Source organism: Aythya marila, assembly GCF_965140915.1.
Source record: "Aythya marila genome assembly, chromosome: 3".
Classification (NCBI taxonomy): Eukaryota; Metazoa; Chordata; class Aves; order Anseriformes; family Anatidae; genus Aythya; species Aythya marila.
Window position 1 is genome coordinate 8,500,643 of NC_139044.1, and position 20,453 is coordinate 8,521,095.

Here is a 20,453-nt window from a genome sequence, read left to right on the forward strand (position 1 = left end):
GGGTCCGGGTCCGGGGGGCTGCTCCGCTCCTCGCCTCCCGCCCGCCCCGCCGCAGGTACTTACGGGCGCGGGCTGCGGGCTGCGGGAAGGGCCGGGCCGGAGCCGCTCTGGCGGTGCCCCGGGGCGGCCGAGCTTAAGAGCCCGTCGGCGGCCGCAGGACAATGGCCGGGAGGAGGGGGCCGGGGCGGGAGGCGGGGGCGCTGCCCGGCGGCGGGGAGGGGACGGGGCCGCCCGCCGCTGCTGTCCCCCTCCGGGCGCGCTCGCTCCGCCCCCCCGGGTCTGGCGTAAAGCTGGCGCCGGGCTAAAAGAAACGGCGAGCTACGGGCGGCCAGGGGCTGGTGGCCGCCGCGCCTCGCCAGCGCACGGCTCGCCGGTGGCGGCGGGAGCGCACGGCCCGCCCCGCCCCGCCATGTCGCTGAGCCCCAAGCACACGACGCCCTTCTCGGTCACCGACATCCTCAGCCCCATGGAGGAGAGCTACAAGAAGTTCGGCGGCATGGACGGCGCGGCCGGGCTGGGCGCGCCGCTGGGGCCCTACCGGCAGCCGCCGGTGCCCGCCGCCGCCGCCGCCGCCGTCCCGCAGCACGTCGTGGCGGGCCCCGCCGGGGCGGCCGCCTACCACATGCCGCACGGCGTGTCCCAGTTCCCGCACGGAGCCGTCGGGGGCTACTGCAACGGCGGCCTGGGCAACGTGGGCGAGCTGCCCGCCTACCCCGAGGGCATGAGGAGCGGCGCGGCGGCGGGCGGCGGCTGGTACGGGGCCGGCGGCGACCCCCGGTACCCCGGCAGTAAGTGCGGGCGCGGGGCGGCGGCGGGCGGGGGCGGCGGGCGGCGGCGGCGGGCGGGGGCGGCCGCTGCCCCCTGACGGGGCGGCCGCCGGCCCTGAGCCGCGCGTCCCGCCCAGTCTCCAGGTTCATGGGCCCGTCGGCGGGGATGAACGTGGCCGGGATGGGCGGCCTGAGCGGCATCGCCGAGGGCGCCAAGGCCATCGTGCCGCTGCACGCGGCCCCGCGGAGGAAGAGGAGGGTGCTCTTCTCCCAGGCGCAGGTCTACGAGCTGGAGCGCCGCTTCAAGCAGCAGAAGTACCTGTCGGCGCCCGAGCGGGAGCACCTGGCCAGCCTCATCCACCTGACGCCCACGCAGGTGAAGATCTGGTTCCAGAACCACCGCTACAAGATGAAGCGCCAGGCCAAGGACAAGGCGGCCGCCCAGCAGTTGCACCCCGACGGCGCCGGCGGCCTCTGCCAGCAGCACTCGCCGCGCCGCGTCGCCGTGCCCGTGTTGGTGAAGGACGGCAAGCCTTGCCCGCCGCCGGGCAGCGGCACCCCGGCCCCCGGGCAGCCCGCGCCCGCGCCCCCGGGCGGCTCCGGCGGGGCGCTGCCCGCCGCCGCCACACACCCGCACCCCGGCTCCCTGGGGCAGGCGGCCGACCTGGAGGAGCTCTCGCCCAGCCCGCCGGCGCTGCATGGCCAGGTGCCCCCCCTGGCCCCCATGGACTCGGTCGGTGTCGACTACAGCGGCGGCATGGTCAGCCCCAACCTGCTGTACGGCAGGACGTGGTAATCGCCCCCGTGCCGCCCCCGGCGTAGACCCCGCGCCCCGCGACCGGGCCCCGACGGCACCTCCGGGCCGCCGCCTCCCGATCTCGTCCGTGCCTCCCGCCCCTACCTCCCTTCCCCCCCACCCCGGCCCCGTTCATTTTTAGACGCTCTGGGGCTTGGCAGACGGGCTTCACCCGGAAGCGGGCGGCGGAGCGGGCACGGCCGGGGGTGTGCGCGGCTGCCCGCTGGTCCCGTGTGCGCGGCGCTGTGCCCGGGGCGGCCCCGATGTGGCGGGCAGGCGGCGAGGGGGATCCGCGCCCCGCTCCCCGCCCGGTCCCGCTCCGGCGGCGGAAGCAAACTGCGCCCGGGGGCCAGAGCCGCTGCGCTTACACCTTACAGACCCATTGACCGCCAACAATAAATCCTCTGAAGTGCAACTTATCTCGGCAGAATTAATTTTATAAGGGTGCCCCTGAAGTGCAATTTCATCATTATTTGATTGAAGGTAAATGGAATTGTAACCCGAGGCCGAGGAGGCGGCGGGCAGTGCGAGCAGCCGCTGTCTTTGGAGGACGGGGCGCGCCGGGCCGCGGCCGCTCGCAGCCCGGGGACAAAGCGCGGCAGGCCCGCAGCGGCGGGGGCGGAAAGCCTTGGAGCTTCGCTGCCCGGATCGCGGGGGAGAAACTTTTCTTCGTTCTTAGGACGGCTCGGTAGCGGTGCGCGGGCAGGCCCCGCGCCTCCGTCGGGAGCCGGGGCCGCGGCGTCGCGGAGCCGCTGCGGGTCCCGGCCGGGCCCAGGCTGCCCGAGGGCACCTGAGGGGACGGGACCCGACGGGACGGGGCCGCGCCTGCCCCGCGGGCGCGCCGAGAAGCGCAGCTCGGAAGCTTCCGATGGCTTCTCTTTTTCCTTATTTTCTTTTTTTTTTGTTTGTTTGTTTTCTTTTCCTTCCTCTTTTTTCCCTTTTCCTTTTTTTCCTTTTATATTTTTTTTGTTCCTTTGTACTTTCTCCTCCGTTTTTTTCCTTTTTTTTTTTTTTTTTTTTTTTTACCTTCTTCTTTCTTTCTCTGCTCTCTCTCCTTTTACCAATAAAAGGAAACGTTGTTCTGAGGAGTTCGCCGCTTCGTTCCCGGCGCCCACCCGCGGCCCCCGCCGCCAGCTCTGCCCCTGCCGCCCGCTCCCAGACCGCGGCCACCCCCGCTCCGCGCCGCACTCCCGATTGCGTAGCGGCCCTACCCCGGGCCCAGAGAGCCACACGGGGTCGATTCTGGGCCGGAGAAAACGGATTTCGGGCCGGGTCATCCCCGCCGGCGGCGGCGGCACGGAGCCCATCCGAAACCTGCTCCCGGGGGGCGGAGAGCCGGGCAGGGGGACCCCACCTCACCCCACCGCGGGCGCATCCCACCCCGACGCGGCTCGCCCGGCATGGAGAGCCGGGGGTTGCAGCCCGGGTCCTTCCCCAGGGGCAGGGGCATCCGCTCCTGTGACCAGCCTCGCTCCCGGCCACCACCTTTGCACGAGCATTGGCGTTTGCCACCGGTTTTGTACCACCCGAGAAGCAAAATTTATTTCTGAGACCTAAAGGTTTGCGCATAAAGAGGCCGCTGCGAGCATTTTCCAGGTCCATGCAAGACGGCAACTCTTTGCATTACAATGAAGGATTCCACTCCACCTCAATCACTTGAAAATAATGAATCCAGTTTTGTGATTTCTTCCTCCCAAGGTTACAGCAGTCTGGGCTTTTTCCTTGGTGCTGGTGATCAACATCTGGGCCCACGGAGGAAGGGGCTGAAAACCACTCCAAGGAGAGAGCTAAAGAAGCACCCTTTTATTACACCCCTGCGGGCAAAACTTCCACATTTACTGGTAGATATGATACGCGTGTTTAATGAAAAAAGGTTAGGTGGCACAACCAAGAGAGAGGTTATCAGCTTTAACCTGCTCACCTTACCTGGATGCTCTACTGTTAGCAGAAAGCTGCTGAGTTTTTGAATAAACAAAGGTTTTACTAACTATTGTGGAGGCTGCATGCAATTTTATTTTTTTTTTGAATAAATAACAGGGAATGTGCGCGCATATACACAGATACAAAAGTGTTCTGGAGGGGGAAAGAAATAAACCACTCGATACAGCTTAGAATTTCAAAAGCCACTTTATAAAGCAAATAAAAATATTTACTGATTTGGTACACTCACATGGAAACCCCTAGAAAGAGTACTAAAAATGAATGGAAACTCCATACTTGGGAGCGATTTTAAATTATCTATCAAAACAAACAAATACACCTTCTGTGCTTGTTTATGTTACAATAACAGAAGTCGAAAACAGGCACAAGTTGTAAAAGTTGAAATGTTTTAACTACAAAGTCCAAAAATCTCTTCTTTTTATGAGAAATTCAAAGAAGCATCTTATAAGGAATACTGACAGACTTGTCTTTAAACATCGTGTTCCCCAGACTGCCTGCTGTGTCTTCCTAGAGTTAATAAAATCCGATTTCTGTGCATTCTTTAAAACTCCGTGTCTGGCTTCAGGCTCTTATGTGTGAAGTAAAGGATGTTTGGAGTTCAAATTGACAGGCATAGCTAAGCACAGCTTGTACACATAATAAAGACAAAACAGCACTCCTACCTCATCAAATGTCTCACAAGCAAATTAGCAAATCTAGTTTACTCGTATTTTGCAATACACTATTTCAAAGCGACACAGCCCCTGCCCCCCACCCCTCAAAGTAATCAATTCAGTAAGAAATGTGCACGTTTAAAACAAGTATCATAGTTTTAAACTACAGGATTCCATTCCCCCCCTTCCAATTAATAAAAGAACAAAAACAACAGACGTTTTCTATACTTAAAAAAAAAAAAAAAAAAGTCAAGAGCTAATTCCAGCTGTATCTTCCTGAGGGAGGTGGCAGCGGGTAGGGCCTCCCGGGGCCATATGCCTACAAACAAACAAAAGCAAGCATTTATTTTTTGGATTAACATCATAGTAAACAAGTTAGCTGAGCTTTAGGCACCATACAAAAATGAAACAATGCATCCTTTACACAGAAAGGTACCGCTGATGGAGCTGACCATCTCTTCACAGCGTTTCCAGACACTCTCCTGAAAGCACAAGCTTTAACTTCCACTAAAGGAGAGCAACTCTGGACAGCACCAACCCCATGCTTACGTTTGTGCTGTGGGAGCAGCATAGTTTCTAAATAAGAAATAAAACCATCACAAGACAGCACCAATGACAGGCTCCTTCCTAGCTACACCACCACTGCGTACTCCTGGCTTTCAGCAATACTGGGAACAAAAAGGTACAAAGCGGAAAAAAAAAAACAACAACATACAAAACCCACACCTGACAGGCAGATCTGAAATGCCGATTTTTAAATCCTACAGAAATGTGGGTTTTGCAGTATATGCACTTTTTCTTTACAAAGACAAACGGTCTAAGTGTAATTTTTCTGAACTAAATTACCAGTGATGCCTGTATGCTGTTAGCAGGATTAGGCAGGTTTATTTTTATTATTTTGTGGAGAAAAAATTCCCTTGACTACTCATTTTTTGTTTTAGTTATAAGCAATCCTATGCTAAAACAAGTTGGACATTATTACTGACAGGTATCTTTACGAAAAAAAAGAAACTGTTTTTGTTAGAGAAGCAGCATTTTTTAGCACTCACTCATTTTAAGTTATAGGTGAATTATCCCAAAATGTCACATTGGAAATTATTGCACATTAGATACATTTTTCTATTTAAATTTAGATCTGACAGTGATCTGATTTACAATTATCCAGCGTAAAAAACTGTTGGAAAATTTAATAAAAAAAGATGTCCCCTTGAAACACTTCAAATGATTTTAAAACCTGATCTGTTGCAGAGACCATAAAGTTCATTCTGCTGACAATAGCTATAGAGGCTTTGTTTTTCTGGGGGGAGGACACGGTGGGATGGGGCATGGCCAGGGGTGGCGAGGAGGGCTTCACTCCCTGCTTTAAAAGAGAAATCCATCTGCACCCTGGCCAGCCCTATGGGGGCACAGAGACAACCACTGAAACTGGCAAGACAGCGAGCAAACCAGTGACAGCAGGGTGAGCTGCAGCATGTTTGCATCAGACAATCAAAAAGGACTTTCTCAACAGAAAACAATTTTTTACACCCTATTATTAACAGAATCTCAGAAGAGATGCACAGAAGATACTGCTTCCACTCACAGGAAGATGGTCTGTTTGGTTTTAATTGTAATCAATTAAAAACCAAGTCGATTGTAACCCTTGAATAATCCTTGCAGTTGCATGAGCAGCGGAGATCCCTGCCAGCATGTGCACAGAAGTGCAGCATAGGAGCGCTTGTACCAGCTACACAAGGAATTTATCTGGACACTCGGTTACGTATTATTACAGGCTAAAATCACGATGTCAAACATCTGAGCAACACGATCGGATTTATTCTTTATTTCTCTGAACACCTCAAAGACACCGACAAACACACACTATCACTGAGCAGCCTATATCCATGGCAGTTGCATTAATTTTGTAAGCACTTTGTAGCAGCGCGTTTATTAACCTCTTCAGGCCATGTTCTGTATGCTGTAAAAAAGAATTCAGAGGTGAAAGGTACCAAAGATAATTATTTATGCTGCTATGTGTCACCACTTCCACTTGAATCCCTTTTCAAGGCTTTAAAGCTTTGAAATTTACAGGCAGCAATGCTACATTCAGTTATTGGTTTTGCACCCTAAACCCTTTCAGGTAGCTTCTAATTTTACTCCATTGCTGTCAGCCCCAAGGAAATAATGACATCTTAAAGTTAGTTTTAAAATTAACACAAAAAGTACTAGCAACAAAAATTAAAAAGGAGATCAAAAACAGCTGGAAAGCAACATAATTGCTAATAATTTATTTTTTAAGGAAGCAAATTCACTTGGCCAGAAATACTTTTCCTTAATAACCATCATGCCACAAATACAAATAAAACCACGCAGCTGTAACTTCAAAATACGATCCAGCAGATACATCCCATGCTAATGACAGGTGAATTACATTTTGGGCAGAGCTACACTATTACCAGCATCATGCTTCCTACTTAACCGTTCAGGTGGCAAGCCCCTAGAGAGCTGTGTGGGTAGAGGCTGCATGCCACAGCCAGCCTGGTCAGTCCTGCAGGCTGCGGATGCCTGGGTGCCCCGAGGTCTCCGCCACAATATGCCCTCCCAGGTGGGACCAGCTGGGTGCCCTCCCTGTGCCCATGCTGCAGGCCTTCCTCTAAGGCAATTCCTGCTCATTTTTGCCTCGTCCAGCTGCAACTGCTATTCACTAAGATTTATGGTCAGAAACAAACTAGCCTCAGTGCCGATTTCTCTCCCCAAAATACCCACCTACTCTACTTAGGATGAAGGAGCAGGGTGGTATGTTGTAGCAGACAGACTTTTCAATTAGGTATTAAAGCAATTATGCATTTATTTCTTTGTCTCCAGTGTTTTGACTAAACCAGAGTAACTCAAAAAGAAAGATTTTTGAAAACTGATCCTCTCAACATACCTTACCCAAATGTCAAATATACTGAGAAAAACTACTGAGGACAAGTTGGGCAACACAACCAGGATTCAACCCCTGCCTAGAGCACCATTTCCCCACTAAGGCTTAGTGATCACAACACACCCTGCCTAATTTTGTTTACAGCAAGAGGAAGAGCGCATGGTATACTTGCCTCTCGTTTCCTGCTGCAACACCAGTATCACAACTGAATGAACTGGAGACAAGCCTTACTCCTGTCTTAAAAACCTCCCTGGCGCTAAAATGCTTCAGGGTAGGAGTTGGGGAGGGGTGAAGGAGGGAATCTCACTGCTGCTAACAAGGGCAGAGCCAAACAAGAGTTTAAGAGTTGGGAACACCAGGGCAGGCTGCTTGCTGGCTATAGATCTTTTCAGCAGCAACATGTAATCCGGCAGCCAGCAGACAATGCTGAGAATGGTATTAGTGGCTCGCAGGCTGCTTCTGCTGGGCTGCTGTTCTGACAATCTGCACCAGACACAGAAGCACATGGCACTCTGTAGAAAGCTTCCTCGGCAAAGGCCAAAGGCTCTTCTGTTACAGACCAGGTTTGACAGTACCTGTCTTTTTACATTGGCTGCCTTACAAAACCCAGACTGTAACAATGTCATGGTGCAAAAGTGGTGGTGATAGATCATGCTACCCGAGTCTCCCAGTCAGAAAAGTAAAAACATGAAGTGGACAATGAATCAAAAGTCGTAAAAATGTTGTAAGACTTCAGTGTGCTGTGTGACATTACGTTTTAAATGGATTGTGCTTGCAGCCCCTGCGCTGCATAAGCAATGGAGATTGGGATGTTATCCAACACACACCGCAGGACAGAATTCTGACCTACATGAAAATCACTATATGCTTCCAGAAGCATGGAAAAATAGGAGAAAACTTGAGAAATCAATCACCAGATCCGACTCTGCATCACACCGTGTAACACGTGTTTGCAGACTGGGATGATGAAAAAGAAAACTAAGATCATAAAACTAAAAAGTGACTTGTCTGGAGCACGTTTATGAGAGGTAGCCAAAGAACCAGGTCCCAACAGAAAGCAAATTTCGAGTTGCTTGTGCCTCAGTTTCCATATAAAGACTGGGAAATAGTGCTGTAAGCAAGCAGTTGAGTGTTCTTTCTCTTCCCCCATTAGTTCTGATTTACAAAAACATTGACAGAATATGAAGTTTAATATAAATATCTGAAATTTATTTAAAACTAGAAAATAGCATGGTAATGCCAAAGTTTCTAGCACACAGGTGTATTCAAATTATATTTTTACTGGGATCATACACACACAAGAAATATCTCATAAGCAAAACAAGCTGCTGCTTTTAAGTATTTTAATTCTGTTGCATTTTCAGGAACTGATGACAAAGCTACCTATAATTTTGGCTGAGGTCCTCTTACTGTGTTTGCTTGTTTTCATTTAACCACACAAAGCTATTTTCACGTGTACTCTCACAGTCATGTTTATCTCTCTGGCCACCAGAGTCTAACATTTAAACAGTTTTTCAAAAAAGATAACGATAGCTTATATTTTCTCAAGCAGCAAGACGTGTATGACTTGGTAACACACTTGATCTGGTTTTAATGAAAAGCAGCAGCAGCACAACGATGGCATGGGCCTTTTGCCACAAGCACCCGCAGAGGGACTGGACAAGGAGGGGAAGCTTATTTGTCAGTACTTGCACTGGTGACATAGCTATCAGACTAAAACCAGCTCAGGAAGGCCCACCTATGCTGCGCTCACACCCTTCTGCCACACAGCATGAAAGTGTTACTCAGGAGGAGAGCAAAACAAGGAAAAAGTCAGGCAATGTTTTCATACCTGTCTTCCCCTGTCCATTCGATCTTCAGGTCTCTGCGGGTAACTCATTGGTCCGCCCAGCCCTTGGTACTGACCCGGCTGGTACTGACTTTGGGATGGCAGCACGCGGTTCCAGGCAAGCAGAGGGGCAGCTCCAGCAGTTCTATAAGAGAGAAGAAACACACTGCAGCATGAGCTTAACTCGCAGGGTTAGAGTTTCATACTACAAAATCTAAATTTCTACGTCCTAGTTTGATGCATGCTGCCATTTGCCTCAGAGTTGAACTCTGTCACATCCAACCACTCCTGCAGTGGTACTGCAGATGGCAACATCACTGGAGACAAATAGGGGAAAAAAAACAACTTCTGAGGTTCTCTTATGAAACGGCCACATTTGCTCCCTGCTTCCGTCACCACAGCTCAGATGTTACAGACCCATGCATTACCATAAGCAACTTTACAACCCATATATTTTTCAAATTCCTTGAAAGGATTCTGTCCATCGTTTATTTTAGAGGCAAATTTGCCAGTTCATCCACAGTGATCTTGAATGTTGATTAAAACCCAGATATCATCAAGTTAGCTAAACGTAACACACCATCCAAAGAGTAAACATGTGCAATACAGGAGAATGAGGCTTTCTTTTCTAAATGTCCAGACTCTTTCTGGGAGTCCATTCTTTCTAGTTAATTGCAGGTTGCAAATGAATTCTTACTGCGAGTATTCTGAATCTAGGGTAGGGGCCTTGGCTGCTTTTTCCCATCCATTATTCTGCTCAATATGTCAGAAGGTCCGATCGGGAAGAAACCTTTTCAAGTTCTATTGATGCCGTTTTCAATTGACCATGGTGACCTAGCAACATAAGCACTAATTGGCATGGACTGACTGACATTTGGTGTACAGTTTATATGGGAACGCAAATTCAACATCCATTATAACCTAGTTTGCCATCCCGGATTACTAACAGCAAGAAATGTTTTAATTGCCTTCAAGTACCTATTCTAACATTACAATTATAAAGCAACAGGTATAATACATCAAATCGTTGTTTGATTAAAAATATTTAGAAAAATGATATAGCCATGATATAATCTTTAAAGCTAAGCACTGGTGAGGGTACAATTCCTTACGGAATTCATAGCAGTTGTGCTTTGCAGTAGAATATATTGTTGTAATGGACAACTATTGGCTAGTCAAAACAGTTAATCTTTTTTGACCCCTGTTTAAGAGAGCCTGTTGAACAGTGTGTGGATAGCCTGTTGAGAGACAGCAGTGGGAACACACTGAGCATGAGCACTGCGTTTCATATTTACCTGCTGCACTTCTGAGAGTTGCTTTGCTTGTCTTTGAAGAATCCTTCCCTAGATTTGTTCGAGTAAATTGGTAGGACTGCAGCTTTGGACAAACAACCTTACCCAGAGGCTGAGTTTGATATCTACTTTTGAACACACACGCAGTTCAAGGAAGAGGTATGACCTCAGGAAGAGGCTGACCAAGGCAGTAGTTGTAGTCAGCTGCACCATGGCAAGCAAACACAGCTTTGGGCAAGTGAGGGAGCGACAAATTTCACCAAATGGAATGGAGCTAAATTTTGAATTGAAAAAAAAAAAAAAAAAAAAAAAAAAAAGGAAAAAAGAAACCACCACCAAAACACGCCTCCCCCTACCATTTTCCAAAATGAAACAAATGATACCTGCTTATAAAAGCACTGCTCTAACCTGATCAATATGCAACTGATTAACATGATGGGCCACAAATGTACTAAAAATGAACTCACACAAAAGCTAAATGGCAACACGGAAGTGTGCATTTTTATTTTTAGCTTCAGAGATGTTTAGAAATGCATGATGTTATCTGAATCATGCATTAGAAAGAGCAATATCATATTTGAACTTCACAGCACATTATACTTTCAGGGGCCACTCAAAATCAGTATTGTATGTAAGATATTCCTTTTGATTGTTTTGAATATTAATATTTTTTCATTATTCTTAGAAGACAGCAGGCTCTTCAGGAAGAATATACTGCTCAGCCTTAAGAAAAAGTCTATTGAATTACCTACACAACCCCAGTTCTAGATGTTTATCAGTCATTCATCAGTTTCTATGACTTTGGCAAAGTCTTTATGACAAATAATTTCAGCCCTGAAAATTAACAGGCAAAAACTTTTATTATATGCCTGGAATGGGAAATTTCAAAACAAATTTAATTTGACATTAATATGCATTTTGTGTAGAGTTTAAACGTTTCAATTTTACAAAGCGATTTTTAGTGAAAAGTCAGTATATTTAGCATTTTAGTCTCAAGGCCCTCTTAAGGAGGGCACTGGAGTTGGTGATGATCAATTAGAACTACATGTTCCCGGGGATAAACGTAGTAGGAAAAAAAAAAAAAAAAAAGGTGCAGTACATATTCTGATCTTAAAGTCAGAAAAGCAGATTACACCTTTCTGCTGCTCTTAATTCACTGAGCTATATCCTATTTTTATAAATCAAAATTTTACATTATCATCGGGTAAACAACTCAGGAAACTACAGGTCTCATAGCAATTGACTTTATGTCCATCTATTAGATGCATTGATTAGTGATTTAAGTTACCTGAGAGTGGAGATTTGTACACAGTAAAGTTGTGCCTTGTGGGTAACAAAAAATTGTGCTATTTGAAATATCACCTGAATCCATATTGTCAGAGTTACACAAATACACTGCCCAGAGTTACATCAACTAATAATTAAACTAATGCATATACAGACAGAATAGCTAAAATACAGTTTCAGTAAACTTTATATAGTAAAGCATATCTGTGTTACAAAGTCAGCCTCCTAGGAGATTTCTTCTACGAACAGGTTAGGCAAAAGGATTTGCTTAACCACTAGATTACAACCTTCCAATTAGGAAGGAAAACTGGTAGAAAATATACAAAAATTGAAGGCAAGAATATAAAATAACCTTCTGTTTCCCTTCAAGTATGCTGAAAGGTGTCCTGTTCAACAACTACTCACCAATTCTATTTTAACTTGCTATATATGGAATTGCATCCCTAAATTTAAGAAAAGGAAAATCTCATGCAGGAGACAAGATCATCTGGATTATGAAGAAAAACCTTTACACTATTGATTTTTTTTTTTCCACTCAGGCCTATGAAAGAAGAGCCAGTTTAGCCACAGCTGCAATACTCTATCCCAGAAACAGCACAAAGGCTCAAAGCTTTTCTGGCAGGGACAGGCTCCTCGCTTATCCCTTGCTTGATCAAGTATATTGCAACCTCCTGTCAACCCTCTTCATCTGAAAAGGCTGGAGCTGGGGCTGGCCTCTCCCTCCATTGCTTTCTTCCTGGGAGTCTAAGTGGCAGAGAACAGAAATTCCATGCAGCTCTGGGTTGCTTTTTGAGCACCTGAAGCAGCAGTACACAGCAATGGACTCAGGGCCAGCAGTGCACACAACAGCAGCTGTGCAGCACCACACAGCCCACTGCTGGCCTGGCAGCTGCCAGGGAATTAAGTGGGAAACTGGAAAACTCTTTGGGGTGGGCTGAGTTCAACTGGTTTGACCATTTTTTCTTAAAGGTAGGTAGCCCTGATGCAGCTTTATGTTTAAACTTTTGCTTAAACCTCTATGCTTATCTCTGTATGGCAACTAACTCAATGTCAGCCCTAAGCATCTGTTTGCACACCCTTCTTCCCCAAATCAAATACATTCCAAAACTACGGCAAAGTTACTTATCCTCAGCACTAAGACTGGCAAGTTAGTGCTTTTCATGAACTCCCAGAGGTGCAACAAAATACAAGACAGGAGGGGAAAGCATTGTAAATACACTGCTGTAATTCTAATTCATGAATGAAGCTCTCCAAGCAGCACTGTATGTCTGCAAAAATGTATCAGGACAGCGTGTGATCACTTCTAACAACATTATAGCATGAACCAAGTGCAGGAGGAATCCTCTGACAAGATTCTGAAGAGACAGACCACTATGGCAAATAAAACCAAAAAAGATATGTTTCAAGTGGGAAACAACAGAATTTGTCAGAAAGGAACTACTTGCATGTGAACCAAGAAACTCTTCTACTTTCCAAAATTAAACAGCCTGATAAGATGGCAAAAGTATAGCACTGTAAAAAATAATTACAGAACTGTAGCAGTATTTCACAAAATGGCAATATACAAACTGTATATATGTAAGGTGTGGGGATAACAACTCTCCTGGACAAACTAATATTGAAGTCCTTAATGCAAGATTCAATTATAATGCAATATGCCACGTTGACATAGCACAGGACAAGGGAGCTGAACTTCCACAGGGATCAAAATGGTTGCCATGGCAAGTGTGACTGCAGAGGGCTCAATAAATTCTTTTAAAGCTGATATTTTCAATGGTTAACATTTGCAAATAAAAATGTGGAAAAAAAAGAAAAGGAAAAAAATCTGCCTAAGAGCAGAAACTTCAGAGGATCTCACAGATACTCCTATTCTTCCACAAATGCAAACAAATATAATTATTCATAGCTTTCACAGGTACGGTTAAGTTTGTAAAGTCAGCCTGACTTAAGGGCATACAACCTATCAATGAAGGATCGCATGTAAAACATCCCTTATTATCAAACCATGTCACATTCCTTCTATTCGATGGCACTTATTGGACTGCAGATTCCATAATCCTTCTCTGAGTCCCTTCTGCATTTAATTCAGTTCAGTCTTAAGTAGTTAAAGAAACTGTTTTCAGTGGCAACTAATAACTACTGACCTACAGTGACACTGCCCTACAATAGGCTTGTCAGGCCTGAAAAACTTGTACCAAAGAAGCTGATTAGGACTTCAAGAGGTTTGTAGCAAGAATCAATGGCTAGTCTGTACTAATGCTGTGGTTGCGGCACAGAAACGATAAAAGTGGAACACCATTAGTTATGCCTCATTAAGCTCCACAGCCCTCCTAAAAAGAAATTTGTTTAGCCTGTCCAAAATCTAATGCAGTTTTAAGCTCTCTGTGTTCAATTTCATAGTATCTCAAAAGCTTCAATAAGATAAAGGCCAAAGAACCAAGAATGGTACCAAAGCACCAACAGTAAAGTTAATTTTGAAGTCTGAGTTTTAATGGAAAGTGTTTTTGCCTTCCTTTTTTAATACAAAGTACTCAAACCTTTTAAAGGATGAACACTGCAAAGTGCACTCATAAACATAAATAAATCATGGGACATTAATTAACGTTAAAAATCTGTTGTATCTCATGATTTGAACAAATTTAAACAACCAAGTTCAAAACAGAAGTAAAAATATTGTGAAGCCTGACAGGAACAAGCACATACTCCTAGCCACATCTAACCAAACACCAGTCCCACCTGCCTTACCTTTGTGGTGTCTGTTGAAACAAAGGTGTAGGGCCTCGCCAAGTATCTTGGGGTCTAAGATCTACAGGGTAAAACAAAAAGTTAAAACAGAATAAGTATATTTAAAAGAACTGCGCTCCATTTTCCACACTCCATCACTTTTAAACATGCCATAGCACTTCTTTTAAGAAGGCAAACAGAACAGAAAAGTGCAGACTGGATACACTACAGAACACATTTCACTAAATCTTTGTTGGTTACTACTGCTGATTTTGACAGAGCCCCTTTATGGTGGCTGGTGACAAGCTCAATATTAATAAAAGGCGACCTTTCTAATATGTTCAAAAAGCTTCAAGTTATAAAAGAAGACGATTTTAATCGCCAGAACTATCATTGATTAATGCTTGGACACTCCACAGGTAACTGTGCTGTCTGGGATGTTTCAAAATGCAAAAACCATGTCTGTTACTGTAAGAACTGAAGATTTAATTTAATATTTACATTTCACAGAAGTATATTCATCACTACACTATATTGAAAAGAAATAGATATGTATATAAACAACCACCACTGCTGTATCATCATGAGGACTCTCCATGCTTGTAAGCAACAAATATTTAATGCTCACAGCATGTGCAAGGTTCCCTCTGATTAGGTTAAATTATTCTATAAGCCAAAAGAACAACCAGAGGATGTAATAACGTGAGCAGTTTCACTTTACTCGTGTTTAAATATACATAATTTTTGATTTATATTTAAAATTTCAAGATATTAGAGATGTATACAAATGAGAGATTAAAGATGCAATTATAAGTTAACTTTGGTAATAATATATAATCTATTAGTGATCTCTCAGATAATATAATTAGACCGAGTTAATTCCTTTTGGGTAAAAAAACTTGGCCAAAGACAGCACTGTAGTTATAAGAAACTGCAATGAAAAGGACCACCCACTTCTCAATTGTTTCTTCTACCCAAACTAACTCTTTACAAAGGCGTAGCAGTAACAACATTGCTTTAACAGGACGTGCAATTAAATGGTGGTTGTTCCTCTAAATAAACTGGTCAGCAAACAGGATAAAAGACACAGCTAATCAATAGCTCCCTGGTCAGTTCACAACACTTAAATTGTGCATCAATCAAAAGCTTCAGTTTCAGTGGCACCTTTGATTATCTTCAATGGTGGTTAAGTGTGACCTGATTTTAACAGCTGGTTCCAAAAGTTGTCTGATGGACACACTACGGTGGGACAGTAACACCCTGTTAAACTGCCAATATTCAAGTACACTAAAGCTTTGCAATAATTTGAAAGAAACGGGGAGAAAAATGGATAGAGGAAAATCCGAGCCTCTCTCCTAACTCTGGCTGGATTGTCTGCATGCTTTAATGGTCTAACCTGGACAGAAACCTTTCATGGCAGCACTTGAGAGCACAGCATATAGATCTTCAATAAGGCCTGCCTGCCTTATTGAAACAACAGTCTTGTCAGTGGAAATAAATTCTGATCCTTGCAGTACCACTGCTCCTGCCCCGGCTGCCTCCAGCCGGAGCTAATCTCCGTGGCCTAGGCCACGGAACAGTCCACAGCTGAGTGGCATGCATCTTCTTTTAAATCTATTATACGCATGTATAATATACACGCACACACTGACTGATACGAAGACACAGCCTTAACCTGAAACTTAAACAGAAAGTATACAGTGAAGATAATATCAATACTTTCCAAAATTGTTACATAGAATTGTAAATTTGGCAGAGCCCATGAGCATCACTCCCTTCAATCCAAAAATCCAGCAAGACTTTTCATTTCCAATAATTTCACAGTTTTGCAGATACCAGCACCACACAAAAAATATGTAACACAGCAGAACTGAGCTCTGCTAAAAGCATTTTCAGATACAAAAATCTTCCATCTCTTTCTTCCCTATGAGGAAAGACTGAGGGACCTGGGTCTGTTCAACCTTGAGAAGAATGAGAGGGGATCTTATCAATGTTTACAAAAACCTTAAGTGTGGGAGACAGAGGGATTTGGCCAACCTCTTTTCAGTGGTTTGTGGGGACAGGACAAGGGGCAATGGCCACAAAATGGAGCACGGGCAGTTCCGTACCAACATGAGAAAGAACTTCTTCACGGTGAGGGTGACAGAGCACTGGGACAGGCTGTCCAGGGAGGCTGTGGAGTCTTCTTCTCTGGAGATATTCAAGGCCCATCTGGATGCCCACCTGGGCAGCCTGCTGTAGGGAACCTGCTTTGGCAGGGGGGTTGGACCTGATGATCTCTGGAGGTCCCTTCCAACACCTACAGTTCTGTGATTGTGTGCTCTGTAGCTTCTAACTACCAGCTCTTCACTTGCAGCCAGCAGGATGACTCTAAAGTTCTGTCTCTGCCAGAGCCTGGCCCAGGAGACCTACAGGTCTGATATTTTTCTCCTCCATACCTTGATACACCATAGTTTTTAAGCTATAGCTTTTTGCACAGATACCTGTGTCACATTGCAATGCAAAGTATCAGTTGACAAAAAAAATGGGAGAAGGGGACTCAGTTCTCTTGTTGCTTGCTGGGAGAAAAGCTACCAGGAGAAACAAAAAACCATATTTCATGAAGGTGAGGTTTCCCCCACTTTTCTTTCCTTCCATGCAGACAGAGCTAGGCAAAGCCCCCTGACAACTACACAGACTAATACAATCTCTCCCTTCCTGACCCTCCCTGGTCAGAGCTTCACATGTAATTGAAATTTATTAACACATTTTCCATTGCAGAGCCAGGGTCAAATAGTGCTCTAGTGAGGAAACCAGTGAGAAGATACTGGTCTTGCCCTGTATGGTGTTTCCCATTCATACGGATCCTTGAATAAGGGCTAGTTAAAAATTTACTTTCACTAAAGTGAAGTCACTGAAGTGATTTACATTTAATCACTTTCTTTCCACCTGGAGAAGAAAAGGCCTGACTACCCTCCTATAACCACATGTTTTTGCAGCTTAAGAACAGTTTAAGACAGAGTTTAATGAAATCATTATAAAAACACTGAAAGCCACCTTATTACTGTTCATTTGTATGACTCTGACAGAACAATCTTTGAAGGGGAAAAAGCTTGGAACAGTAAACTGCACTTCAAAAAGGTACAAAATCGGAAGAGAAATGACAATTAATATTTTATTTAGTCTTCAAAACTTAGGCATTTCCTAGAGCTATAAGGCCAAATAAACCGCCTTCTGCAGCAGCTCCTCAAGTAACAATTTATCTAATCAGTGTGGCAATCAAAGATGAGATTTTGTGTTTACTGATTGCACTAATCAAAATCACATTTCAAACACAGCTAATTGACAAGTTTACTGACTGAAATGAAAGTCATAAATCAGATACCATGTATTGCAGAAACCGAATATGCCATTCATAGAGTACTACCATACTACACTTGACTCCCTAAGTTATCAGCACAGGCAATTATTCATCAACTGAAAATTGGCACATCAAAGTCAAATCAGAGAACAACAGTCAGGAACACCCACAGACCGCTCTTGAAGGAGAGATGGCATTTTGGTTGACCGCATTGCCCTTCTAGATTCTATTTTTTCTTCATCATACATATAAAAGTGTTATATATAAAATGAAAAGTTGTTTTGCATCAGTCTCACAAAATGTGGGCATTTTAACCACGTGAGGTCTAGTTTTTCAGGAATATATAAACGTGCATTTTCAGGAAGCTTCCCAGCCCAATTGTTCCATAGCATACAGATGTTCTTTCACACATTCTACTTTCTACACTCTTGCAGTGATCTAGCCGATGAACACCTTTGACACAAGAGATTTCCCCCATTAAGAACATTCTGCTTATTCCTTCCCAATTCCTCATAATTCATTTTTCTAGTTGAAGATGTGCACGTTGACAGAGGCATTTGTGCCTGAACTGAAAGGCATGGCTGCAAAGGCAAGAAGATAGATGTACTCTCAGATCTAGGAATACCTCCTGGTACTCCTAGACAGAAAACTGGTTGAAACTGGTGCCAAGGAGAGATAAGGCCTACATGCTTAATTCTGACAACAAATTTCCATCAAAGCAAGCATGCTGTCCACGCAGACTATTCCTGTTCAAAAAGATGCCACCTACTGAAGCAAGCTTCAGAGGGATGCTGATGTGCTCCCATCTCAACAAATCTGCTTGACACTAAACCCATGACACATTACCACGTAGGGATGTTTTCATGGTTCCGTTTTCAAAAGCATCCTTCAGTGCAAACATTGGAAAGACTGATCTCAGCAGAAATTCTGGGCTACGACACTTGAAGGTATTTTAACAAGTGCCTTTAAATGGTGTGAGCAGGTCTCATTCTTTACTCAGTAGAAGGAGCGTTCAGATGCCCATGGCCACTTGGCACGGCCAGGCCTGGCCCACCCTCCAGGTTGCAGGACGCCCTGCTGGCCTCCTGGGTGAGCTGGCACACCGCCCCTGCTGTCCAACCCGGCCTTGTCCCACTGACTGAGACAGTGGCTGTCCTTGCACCTCAGTGAAACGACAAGACGGTGAAAGAAAGATACTCTCCAAATACTAAGTCAAGAACCATCGTAGTTCGTTAATTGTCAAGTTTTCACATTGCAGTCAATTTAAATCAGAAGTTAATTAGGGTTTAAGACTAATCTCCTAGGACAACTTGTTAACATTTATAAAGGGGAAAAAAAAAAACAGCAAAAGTAACTGATAAGACACATTTTCAGTGCGTTACACTTCTTTCCTCAGTTTTGAGATTTCACAGCAAAAACAGCGTGCCAGGAACCAGCTTCTCAACTCTGGAATGAGGAGCCCAGAGCGCAACCGCCCGCCAACCCTGCTTTGTGCAAGAGCCTTTGTACAATGACCATGGGCAGCACCGAACAGGGAGGGCTAACCTGACACCTTTTTTTACTGCATGTCCAGGAAAGAAAACAACCTCTGCCTAATGGAAAAAGAAATGCTAAGGAAGAGGCACAATGGGGAAGGGGAAAAAAAAAGCCTTCCTCTTAGATCTGCCAGGCACACCTGAGGAACAGTAACTGGGGATGCCTGAGACAATCTGAGGATGAGGAAGGGGCAGGAGATGAGGGGAGAAAGAGATGTGTGAAGGAAAGCCTCCAGACAATTTCTGAGGCCAACAGATGGACTGGGATTTCATATTGATCAGCGGATTCAAGCCTCCTCAATTTGAAAGAATGGTGGCACTGGGGCATATTTGCATTTGGAGTGTTTCCTATACAACACAAGGTGCTCATATACCATGAGGATGAGAGCTTTATAAGTACCTAATTGGCAAAATAAGCTCCATGTATGCAAAGCTCATAAAACTGCTTTGAAATAACTATTTCCCTGAAAGCATGAAGGTTCGAGTTTCAGAAGACATGAACAATAGTACAGGTACTTGTGGGCTCACGAATACTTTATCTCCCCACAAAACCACACAGACTCTCCTTAGAGAGGAGTACAAAAATATGATGCCTGCCTGGTAATTCTGCCTTCCCATTCCCCACAGTCTTCTTTTAAAATTGTATTTCTGTTTGCTCAAAAAAAACCAAACACTTGTTTTCCTTTAATCAAAGTTAATAGCTCCAGACTCTCATATTCAATCTGTCTGTCCACTTGAACCAACCTGATTCCTCACACAGGAAAGCTTCTGCATGCCCAGCTTAAGTACACTTCATCTACTTTGGACCCAGACAATAAGTTTAATTCAGAGTGGCCACTGATATTAATTATTTGCTGTTTTATATGCAGTCAAGAAATACAAGTCAACTATAAAAAGTCAGACAGCTTCTTTAAGCAGTGATCTGGTCTCCTATACATGACAAAACGTTGTAGTTCAAACTCGCCTATCTCAGCTGCTGAAGCTTCAAATATTTACATAATTCAACACTGCACAAATTCAGCTAAAAACGAGAACTTCCAACTTTAAAGCACCTTTTTAGGCAGTTTAGTGAAGTTTCATCCCGTTTCATTCCCACCATTACAGAAGTGCAGCTCCTGATCACACACAGAGACAGGACTCGTTAACAGCCCTCCTTCCTGGGTAACTGAAGCTAATTGCCCAAAACAAAAGTAGCAGATGGAAAAAGACAGAGGCACAAACCTTCAAAAGGGACTGGGCAGTTCAGGCACAGCAGGAGCAACTCTCAGATAGATACCACAGTTCTTCTCTCAGAGTCCTACAGTCTTTTCTGAGCAGCCACCATGTATTGTGCACTGATTATTTTCTGTGGCCAGCACCCTCTCTTCAGACACAAAGCATTAAAA

At 45.1% G+C, this 20,453-nt stretch overlaps 2 protein-coding genes across 4 annotated transcripts in view; one reads left to right on the forward strand and one right to left on the reverse strand.

The window, feature by feature from the left end:
- Positions 1-409: 409 nt before the first annotated feature.
- Positions 410-1,563, forward strand: NKX2-4 (NK2 homeobox 4; the record flags this gene model as incomplete). Its single annotated transcript, XM_082758155.1, has 2 exons — positions 410-788; positions 905-1,563. 2 exons carry the CDS (start codon positions 410-412, stop codon positions 1,561-1,563), a joined length of 1,038 nt encoding a protein of 345 aa, XP_082614281.1.
- A 2,076-nt stretch (positions 1,564-3,639) lies between these two features.
- Positions 3,640-20,453, reverse strand: part of XRN2 (5'-3' exoribonuclease 2) — a 50,957-nt gene continuing 34,143 nt past the window's right edge. The window contains exons 27-29 of one of the 3 annotated variants that reach the window (XM_082757049.1): positions 14,215-14,275; positions 8,894-9,035; positions 3,641-4,476 (exon numbers count right to left, since the gene is read on the reverse strand). In XM_082757049.1, coding sequence (XP_082613175.1) covers positions 4,414-4,476; positions 8,894-9,035; positions 14,215-14,275 — 266 coding nt within the window. In that variant the 3' untranslated portion in view covers positions 3,641-4,413. Of the gene's footprint in view, positions 4,477-8,893; positions 9,036-14,214; positions 14,276-20,453 lie in introns of all 3 variants that reach the window. The other 2 variants (XM_082757048.1, XM_082757050.1) reach the window with 2 other exon arrangements.